Source organism: Etheostoma spectabile, chromosome 14, assembly GCF_008692095.1.
Source record: "Etheostoma spectabile isolate EspeVRDwgs_2016 chromosome 14, UIUC_Espe_1.0, whole genome shotgun sequence".
In the NCBI taxonomy this organism is placed as follows: Eukaryota; Metazoa; Chordata; class Actinopteri; order Perciformes; family Percidae; genus Etheostoma; species Etheostoma spectabile.
Window position 1 is genome coordinate 5,662,010 of NC_045746.1, and position 10,438 is coordinate 5,672,447.

Sequence of the window (10,438 nt, forward strand, 5' to 3'; positions counted from 1 at the left end):
CAGAGGGACAGGCTCTTTGCAGGATTGACCAAAGGCTAGAGGTCTTCATTTGGGTGACATTTTGTCCCATGGTGAGGTCCTTTTCTGTTGGGCTGGGCAGCTTCTGATGGAGGTGCTGGAAATTTGGGTGCCACCACCAGGGTCCCGCGGCGTGGTCCTTTTCTGTGGGCAGGGGGGGGGTCCAAAGGTGGTGCTGGCACTCTGGGCGCCACCGTCGGTGTCCCACAACGAAGTCCGCTTCTGTTGGGTGGGGCAGCTTCTGATGGAGGTGCTGGAACCTTGGGTGCTACTGCCGGGAACCCACGGCGAGGTCCTTTTCTGTGTGCCGGGGCAGCTTCTAATGGAGGCGCTGGAACCTTGGGTGCCATCGCCGGGGTCCCACGGTGAGGTATTGTGTTGTTGGGCGGGACAGCTTTTGATGGACGTGCTGTAAACCTGGGTGCCAACTTTGGGATCCTACTGGGTGCTGTTGGTGGTTCGGGTGAAGGATGGTGGCGAAACTCACCTTTTTCTAGTGTCTCCATGAATCCCTCTAGTGTCGTCTGTGACGATTGGAGCTTGCACCCATCAGCCACCTCCTTGACTGTTCATATTACCAACAAAAATTAGTCATGAATATCCAAATTTCCACTTTACTGTAATCACAATCTTCACCTTTTTCCATTCATGTATATATAAAGAAAGTCATCACTCAACAATATTAACATACCTGCGCCACCAAATTTTGTAGTTATCACCGGGAGACAAGACGGTCTCCTGGTTGCTCTGGGAGGAGGGGAAGAAGGAGGACTGGGGGTGAAAAGGCTGACTTTTGAAATGGCCCTCAGCTCAGTGGGAGTGGGCATGTCCACAGAGCTGAGGGAAGCGTGTGTACGTGGGTTCCTCCTGTTTGCAGCGTTCCACCCTGCCATCTTACTGCCCAGACCCAGCCTCTTCTTGGAGAAAGGCTCCTCTTCTACCATCGTCTGGTTGGTCCTGAACGTCCGAACCCTTTTGTCATCCTTTAAAATTGGAGAAGCTGTAGTCTGAGGTGAGGTAAGGGTATCCTGGTGGACGGAAAATCCCATTCTCTTCCTGATCTCATCAATTTGGCGACTCCGTGAGTTATACAGTCTCTCTACTCGGTGAAGGAGTTCAAGAAACTCAGCCCTTTCAGCTCTTTCAATTTCCAGGATCCTGGACTGACTGTAGCCACTGTGTCTCCTGTGGCTCTCTATTGGCTGCAAAAAACAATAATATATTTATATTATTTATTCATTTTTACCTCAATTGTTCATTGTTATTTATATTCTTAATTTTTGGACTTAATGAGCTCATTTTTGGACATAGTATGAATTGAAATGTCTGCTATTAATTTCTTAACCAATGCATCTATCTTGCAACAGAAGTAGGTTACTTACATGACTGTCTTCATTGTAGTTCTTCATCTTGATCTTGTACAGTTGCAGGGAGGCCTTTAATCTCTCGCAAATACGTGTGAGTATCGGGAAAATGCAACTGTATCGTCACAAAACTATCACTGACTGGATGAAAATTCTCCAATTCCTACATGAACATCTTCTGAGTGATGCCACTCTAGAACCATGGAACATCTCGATGGATTCCATATGCAATTGTGATGTTTTGTAAAGATTCCATTCTTTTTTCTTTTTTCTTTTTCTTATTCCAAAGCATTGTTCATATTTAAAAAAAAAAATACCACAACTTGACAATCATGATATAGTTTTACTCTTTGCACACATTGACTCGTTTATCTATATTTTCCCCAAGCAACATTTCCATTTTGGGGAATTTGTTTTGCATTTGTTATCACCATATTGCCAATTTTCTTAATATTTTGTCATGGTCTGTTTTAGGCAGTTGACCCTACAATTCAGCCATTTGTGCTCATCTTGCATATGAACAATATGTCATTATATATAATATAATATGTCTTATGACATAATAAGATCCAAAATGGGATAAGACTCATGACTGGAAAATGTGCCCAGGTGTGTTTTTAACTCAAGTCACCCAGTCGTTCAGCTTCACTGAGTTGTTTTATGACTTACATAACTTTGTAAAAGATAAATCTACATAAAGTAAATATTGGATTTCTCAAATTAAGACGTGAGACATAATTTGTTAATACGGCATACTGCTTATTCAAAAAAAACAACAACTTGCAATTATAATGCAATAGAAATACAGTAATACAAATAATATCTCTTGGAAAGGGGCAATTGGGCTTAATGAGTACTTACTTTTGATATTAATTTACACTTCGCTGATATACCTTTACATTAGTAAAACTTCAAAATACTTCTTCAACCACAAAATCCCAAACAGCCTGTTAAGAGTAGTCTTGTACCAGCTCCGACTACATAATGTTTGGGCATGTGTGCATCCATGCCTCACGGTATCAGAGGACCATATCTCTACACATGTGTGACAACTCCCTGTCCCACCCACACGCACACACACACACGCACGCGCGCGCGCGCGCACGCACACACAAACACTCATATGATCATAATTAACTGAAAGTGGAAGGGGAGGAAGCGGTCGATGTACTTCTCTGTGAAGTGGATAACTGTTTCTTCAATCTCTCTCCCACAACTCGTCCGCAGCTCTGACCGAAAACACTGCTGCTGCTGCTGCTGCTATTAGCTTTCTAATAGTCCCAACACTGTTAGGGCTGTGTCGTTATTACATCCAGAGGACTATTTCGGTCCGCGTTTGGACATCTTGGTCTACTTTTACGCATGGCAACATCGGTCACATTCCAGGAGTAACAACTCGAAGGGTCGGAGCTCTGAACGTGCGACGTTTAATCTCGGATTTGAAGAGTTTATACTCCAATTTGAGGTAAGAGACAACTTCAAATATAAACAAGTCATTTATCTGTGTTTTTGGGAAACCTAAACCAGTAGAGGTTCCTGTTCTCCGTCTAGTCTAGTTTGTTATGGTTTTCCTGGTCAGAACGTGTTTCTTTCCCCTTTTATGTCTTTAGTTTAACTCTCCTAATCCGAGTCAGGAGCCGTCGGTCTCACAGCGCAGCTCTCGGTCACCTGAAGCTTGTTACATTAGAAAAATAAGTGAGCTGCCGGGAAATAGGCTACCAACGCGCACGTGCCTGTGTGGTTGTGTTAAACTTGTTAACACGAGGCACGAATGTTGTGAGCCTTTTTCTTTACCAACTGTTTCTATTGACAAATCTATTTTAATGGGAAACTGTGCTTTCTTCTCATTTTCTTTGATCATTTTCTGTTTTGGAGTTCAATTAAGTTAAAAGATGTTTGACGTCACAAGGTAGCATCAACGTGTATGCTCCTTAAGAGGCTATATATATACATATATATATATATATATATATATATATATATATATAATATATATATATATATATATATATATATATATATAAGGATGGATCCCTAATACTTTGAGGATTTTGTGGATACTTTTGGTGGTTTTCTTCATGGTGGTTAGCCCAACACCAGTGAATTGCCACCATAACCACGTGAACAATGTTTAGTTAGAAATGTCCTTATATTATATTGAAAAGGAATTCATATTATCATGTCTCTCTCTCCTCTCCTCTCTCTCTCTCTCTCTCTCTCTCTCTCTCTCTCTCTCTCTCTCTCTCTCTCTCTCTCTCTCTCTCTCTGGTCCACCTTCCACTAAACCATAAAATATTACTGTAAGAAACTGCATATCTGAGCTCTTGGAATTCGAGGTTGGGGTTAGAGAAAGGTTTCCGCTGACGTTACGATAACTTAAATAATTCATAGCAAATGACTCAACACACTCATGTCAAGGGGAGTTTGCATTGTTCACAGCACAAGGCGGTGGTGTTCTTGGTTTCACTCCGGGGGGAAAACCTAGGAGGTCTGACCCCTCGCCTGTTTTATATTTATTTCTTTAACTGGCCTCTTTCTCGGATTTCCGGCCAATGTTGCATTCTTTTTGGTTAACTCTAACATTTATCAATCCAACAGGGACACAGCTCCAACTTTTCTTCTATTCCTTTTTTCTCTCATCCCTCACAGCACACACCCCTCTCACGCCTGATTACTTTAAATATTTAAGCTATGGAATCTGAGCAGCAGAATTAGCGAGCCTGGTGTGTGTGTGTGTGTTTGTGTGTGTGTGTGTGTGTGTGTGTGTGTGTGTGGTGTGTGTGTGGTGCGTGTGGGTGTGCGTTGTGTGTGTGTGTGTGTGTGCGTACGTGCGTACGTGCTCGCCCCCACAGGGTCTGCTTAGCAAGTGAATCACTTGCATAAACTATCTAAAGTGGAAAACTGGGGAGAATACCAACAGGAAATCCCCGCTAATGGTTTAGTCGTTGGGTAAAAGCATACCAGGGCTCTTGTCTTTGCTCTCTGTAGCTTTAAGCGGACAAAATAAGCTCTTCTCTTCTTCCAGCTGTCTGCAGTCCTCATCAAAGCCAAGCCATGTTTTCCAAAGCCACTGCCAACTTTGTCCGTCATATTGACCCCGAAGGAAGCCTCATCCACGTGTCCCGATTAAATGACTCGGATAAACTGGTTCCCATGGCACTGGTCGTCAAACGCAACCGCATGTGGTTCTGGCAGAGCCCCAAGTACCAACCAACAGATTTCACCCTCAGCAACTTGTTGCAAGGCGACAAGGTGCTCCGTCCTGGTATGTAGGTGTGCATGTACACGTACTGTTTATGTTTTGTTTTTAAAAAAGTGGATTGGACATTTTCTAAGACATATTCCAAGACATTTTCTTTCCAAAGTACAGATTTTCCCTTACACACATAGATCAATATGTATGCTAAAACCACCGTGTGTTGTCAGACGTGTCCAAGACAGAATTTGTGACCTACGAGGGGACATATAGAGACAAACTCTCGGGTAAGCTGGACACCGAGGCTGGCGCTGTCAGAGCCACACTGGAGGGCCACGGGACCTCCAAGCTCCAGTCGAGTTTTGGCAAGCTGAAGAAAGAGGAACTGGATGTGCAGAAGCTGTTACAAGACTCCAGCGGCAGGTGTTAAATCATTCCTTTTTATACTATTCACACATTGTTATTAGTCAGCAGAAGGTGTCAGGATGAGGACTTCATCACGAATAAGATGAATACGCCAGAAATGTCGTTGGAGAGATCAGACATTTAACACTTCAGACCAGTAACAAACAAGGAAGATTAATAGTGTTATCTTATGTAAATACTCTACATTGGTTCTGTCCATGGTTCTTGTGTTTTTTGATTAATTTACATCGCCTAAATGCAATACGCACACATCCTATACATTCCATTGCAAATTTAAAAAAAAACAAATTGTTTTTCTTTGCATCAGGCTGATAGACATGCAGCAACCGCTGGTGCAGCAGCTGGAGAAGCGTGCTGACGTGCTGGCAGTGGTTAAGGAAAGGATCCTCACCGCCAACTCCTTCACCGTCACCCAGACGAAAAAGGAGCAGTGCGTCTTTCAGGGGATGCTCGGACTAGTGGGCATGATGGGGAGCTCTTTTAAGGTAGATGTGTCGGTGGAGTCGAGTGTTTTAGAGATTTAACAAAACACACAAAACAGTTTGCTCCATTTTTAATGTGATGACCGTTTCTGGTAAAAACCAATCAACAATTCACTGGTTTGCTATGAGTTTTGAGGTGACATCGTAGTCAGACAGTTGTTATTAATAACATTGTTAATCATGATGAAAGGTGCTTGGTTACATTCCTGTTCTGTTCCAGTTCAAATATTGGATCTTCGATCCCAAAAATGTAATTCTGTCAGATTTCAAATCACTAAAATGTTTGTGTGTGTGTTTTTGTGTATTCTCAGGTGTGTGTGAAGGACAGCAACAACGTTGAGGCGGACAGTGATGTTTCCTTGGAGATCCCCTCTGGTACAGTTATTGCGTACAGCATCCTGGAACTGGAGATAAAGAAAAGCGGACACTTTAGTAAGTGTGTGTGTGTGCGTGTGTGTGTGTGCGTGTGTGTGTGTGTGTGTGTGTGTGTGTGTGTGTGTGTGTGTGTGTGGGAGAGAATCAGTAGTAGATTAGCTTTCCATCTACCGGTCAATTGTTGTTCCTACCCTCACCTATGGTCTGAAGGTTGGGTCATGACCTAAAGAACTAGCCTAGGTTCAAGTAGCCAAAATGGGTTTTCTCAGCAGAGTGGCTGGTGTCTCCCTTGGGTGAGAAGCTCAGGCATCTGTGAGGAACTCGGAGTAAAGCCAAAGTTCCTTTTTTTCCAGCTGAGGTGGTTCCCCTGTGGGCACACCTGACCGTACCTGTGTTATCTACAATGTTGTGTGTATTTTCAGATATATGCCTACAGCCTGGATTAATGGGAGGCATTGAGGCAGACTCACCTGAGTCCTGGCCATCCCATGATTCCTTGGACGAAATGGACGGCATGTGCAATGGGGATAAGGTTCCAGAGAAAGTACCTTTGGATGCACTGCAAAATGGTTTGTGTTCATTCATTCATACAGTGGTCCAGTTATTAATTTTGGGAGATAACATTTGGTTAACGTTCCTTGTTTGATGAGGAAGTGAAAAGTTGTAAATCAAATAGCTTCCCCTTTTTTTTACCACTGATTTAATTGTGGGTTCAATGGATTGTTAAATTAGCCCTGAAATATAGTTGGGCTGAAAAGCCTCAGTAGCAATATTTGGCTATTAAAGGTCCCATGGCATGGTGCTCTTTGGATGCTTTTAAATATAAACCTTAGTGGTCCCCTAATACCATATCTGAAGTCTCTTTCCCCAAATTCAGCCTTGGTGCAGAATTACAGCCACTAGAGTCAGTCCCACCATGAGCTTTCCTTAGTATGTGCCAATTCTGAGCTTGTAACTTTTGAGGAGGAGAGAGGGGGGGCAAGGGTACAAGGTGGAGGCTGGAGGTCTGCCACTTGAAAGCCATGATGTCTCACTCTCATGGGTGGCCCAAATTCTCTGGGTGGCAAAGCAGAGAAAGAAAGAAAGAAAGAAAGAAAGAAAGAAAGAAACCTTGCCCCTTATGACCTCATAAGGTTAGAGGCTCAGGGCTCGGTTTACACCTATCGCCATTTCTAAACTAATACGAATAACAATGATTGTATTGCAACTAGGGCTGCACGATTATGGCCAAAATGATAATCACGATTATTTTGATCAAAATTTTCATCGCTATTAGTCTCACGATTATTTGTTTGATTTTAACCAAAACAATTGTATTGTCATATAGGCTGTTTATAACTGGAGAGGAGTGTATGGACGCTACTCACGGAGAGACGGCTGATCATTATGAACGGGTCCGCACGGGTCGATGCGGATAACAACGGCAGTGTGTATGAAACGTCTGTATCTTCACTGCGCTGCATTTTTATGAACTATGATTTCGTCCATGGTTCACATCTCTGGTCCGGTCAGCAGCTCCGTCTCACACGCTGTTACCTACACCACTGAGTTAGCTGCATTCAATAACTTCTTCTGTGTTCTTCCGCCGTGGCGGCCGCGATAGCAGATTACCATGGAAACACTGGTACAAATACAGGTTTAACCCTCATATTTAACAATATACAGCTGTGTTAATAAAAAAAATAATTTGTAACAAATGTCAGAAGTTTGAACCGGCGGCCGCTGTGCGGCGGGGCGCGGAGAGTAAGAAGGAGAGAGTAGTACGAGAGAGCGTAGAAAGATCCCAACACGCACGGCTTACAGAAGAAATGGGTCATGTAACGCAAAATTAAACCAATCCATATAACACATTGCAGCGGATGCGAGGACATTAGCACCGGTGCGTCGGGAGCTAACAGCTAACAGACGCTAACTAGCACCGACTAGCACTGGTCAGCACTGTTTCGAAAAACAACAGACGGGTCACGGACATAATGTTGCGTTTACTGGTAAACTGGTAAACCTTGAGACTGACGTAATAACCACTGCTATCTGTTGAGTTTTCCTCCTCTTACTCTGTCCTCTGACTGTCTACATCTAGAAAAATAAGCTGCACCGGTGCAGTGAACTACTCTGACTGGCCCATGAGCAGCGGCTTTACGGAGCGGAGATTGGCTTGCAAAAAACCCGGAGCGTTCTATGAAATGACCTTTATAAAAATAATCCTCGATCACGCAAATTTGATCGTGGGAAGTCCAAATTGTGATCGCGATTAAAATTCGATTAATTGTGCAGCCCTAATTGCAACTCTGAATACTAAGGTATACTGCTCAGTGAAAATGATGTATCTGTCATCCTGTGATATTTTATAATTCTGCCAAAAAGTCAGCTTTCCATTGTAACATGTCAAAATGTCAGTATAGTGCCACCCTGTCCACTTTACCCATCGTTTGTTCCCAACTGAAAGTAAAAACAGGAAGAAAGTCATAAGGGACACAACCCCATGCCAAGGTTACATAGATATTAATGCGCTACTTTAATTGTTGAGAAGTCTGTCAATCTGCACCTTGATTTGGATCTGCTTCAAAATCAAGAGAATTATTTTAAAAAAGCATGCAGATTGTTGAAGCATACAAGGATTTTGGTATGAAGTTGTGCAGAAGTAAAAATGTACAAAATGGTGTGAGTCAGACTCGTGCCTGTGAGTTTTTTTTTTTTTTGATGAGTCATCGAAATGTGCTTGTCGTTGCATAATGTGTTTAAGAATTAGGTTGAGCCAACAGTAACTCATTTACTGTGTGTAGGAAAACAGTGTGGGAAACACAAAATGGGTTTATAGATATTTAGATGCCACGTTTGGTGAGGGAAAATGTATGTAGGCAGAAGTAGGCATGACCTGTATGGGCAGGCATGTGTTGATAAGTTGAATTCAGGAGCTCAAATAAAATTGAATTTGAAGTTATAAGCAAAAAACCATACCAAGCCAACTGTAGTGCAGCCATTATTTTAAAGGTGGGGAAGACTGAGGCTGGTACCAGCCACACTTTGTATGTTGGTGTAGCGTCAGTTTCAAATCTGATGCAGTGTCTCCCGGTCTCTTGCAGGATCACAGGAGATGGACCTCTCTCCTCTGGCAGAGCTCCCCCAGTTGACTCGAGGTGTCCTGTTCAAGAGACTCCAAGAGACTCTGGGGGACAGAACTGCTCTGTCATATATGGAGTGTTTGGTGAGTGACACACTAACATGACCCTGAATCCAATACACCACATGTGTGTGGTGGTCCCGAGTCAGTATGGGCTCATCTCTACAGGGGACTTGTGGATAATAATTGTGTGACAATTAAACTTTGGACTCCAGTCTCCAAAAAACATTTCATGTCATTTAAAGACAGTATTAAGGCCAAAATCTGTGACAAATTGTTTTCTCTGTGCCTTTCTCACTCTTTCTGATAGCTTGAGGAGTTGTGCAGGGGTGAAACAGTCAACGTGGCCACGCACAAAGAGCTGTCGGAGAGTCAAAGAAAATTATTGTCAGCCATACTGGACCGAGCCGGCACAGACAGTCCCGCTGAGAACAGCCAGTGGGGTATTCCTTCCCATCTAAACGCAGCTCACCTGTTGGTCAGTGCCTTGGAAGGTAAGGGCGACCTCCAGACTAAAGAGGCCTGTAATCATTTCCTCACAGTGTTTTGAGCAAATAAAAAAAAAAGTAGTACTCAAGAAGTTGTTTGCTACAGTTTAACTTGCTGTGTTGTATTTGTATTATTTTTGTAGAGTTGCCTGATCCGACTCTAAGCCTCTTGAGCAAGAGCAGTGCTGATTTTCTGGAGGCCTTTGACACACTGGTTAGTTTCATTTACTGCATACCACCTCTCTGTTGACTGTTATACATGAGAACTTATGGATTTGATTCTATAAGTGCAAAAAGTGTAAATTATTTGAGAAATTTGTGCAAAGAAAAACTGGTCCTCTTTGGATGCTTTTATATAGGCCTTAGTGGTCCCCATGTATCTGAAGTCTCTTTCCTCAAATTCAGCCTTGGTGCAGAATTACAGCCCCTAGAGCCAATCCCACAATGAACAGAGATGGCAAAAAGTACTCACTCAAGTAGAAGTACAGATAATTGTGTTAAAAAATACTCTCCTCATGTGACGCCACTTCACTTTACCTTACCTTACTTTGCTTCAGTCTACCTTTCTGGGTCAGAATCTTATTAACTGGAGTCCCCAGTCTCTGTCACAATAAATAAGATATAGGATTTAGGCCTATTGGCAGAACCATTTAAAATGTAGCCGATGGCATATAAAGAAGAAAGAGCGTTTTTTCCATGTCCACTGTAGTTTCTCAGCGTTACTCTAGTAACATCGTCTGGTCCAGGTAGCTGTCATTCACAAGGTTACTTTTTAATTTTATACTTTGTTACTTTTTCTTGAGAAAAGACGTTAAATCAGTACTCTATTTTAGATTAGATTAGATTAGATGTACTTTATTCATCCACAACGGGGAAATTCCTTTGTTCAGCAGCAATTTCTACAATGAAAGCAAAAACAAACAAACAAGTAACACACAGAAAAAACAGTAAACAATAGGGACAAATGT

The 10,438-nt window shown here is 42.6% G+C and overlaps 2 protein-coding genes across 3 annotated transcripts in view; one reads left to right on the forward strand and one right to left on the reverse strand.

Moving 5' to 3' along the window:
* Positions 1-35: 35 nt before the first annotated feature.
* LOC116701989 (proline-rich protein 36) lies at positions 36-1,607 on the reverse strand. Its single transcript, XM_032536059.1, has 3 exons — positions 1,401-1,607; positions 710-1,220; positions 36-583 (listed from the first exon to the last, which is right to left on the reverse strand). The coding sequence occupies exons 1-3, from the start codon at positions 1,425-1,427 to the stop codon at positions 36-38; spliced, it is 1,086 nt and encodes a 361-aa protein (XP_032391950.1). The 5' UTR covers positions 1,428-1,607.
* Positions 1,608-2,528: 921 nt separating this feature from the next.
* LOC116701936 (gasdermin-E) overlaps positions 2,529-10,438 on the forward strand; it is an 11,048-nt gene continuing 3,138 nt past the window's right edge. The window contains exons 1-9 of one of the 2 annotated variants that reach the window (XM_032535983.1): positions 2,529-2,847; positions 4,408-4,647; positions 4,809-5,001; positions 5,312-5,489; positions 5,798-5,918; positions 6,284-6,430; positions 8,945-9,066; positions 9,293-9,476; positions 9,614-9,684. In XM_032535983.1, the coding sequence (XP_032391874.1) occupies positions 4,437-4,647; positions 4,809-5,001; positions 5,312-5,489; positions 5,798-5,918; positions 6,284-6,430; positions 8,945-9,066; positions 9,293-9,476; positions 9,614-9,684 (1,227 nt within the window). In that variant the 5' untranslated portion in view covers positions 2,529-2,847; positions 4,408-4,436. The remainder of the gene's footprint in view (positions 2,848-4,407; positions 4,648-4,808; positions 5,002-5,311; positions 5,490-5,797; positions 5,919-6,283; positions 6,431-8,944; positions 9,067-9,292; positions 9,477-9,613; positions 9,685-10,438) is intronic. The other variant, XM_032535984.1, reaches the window with a different exon arrangement.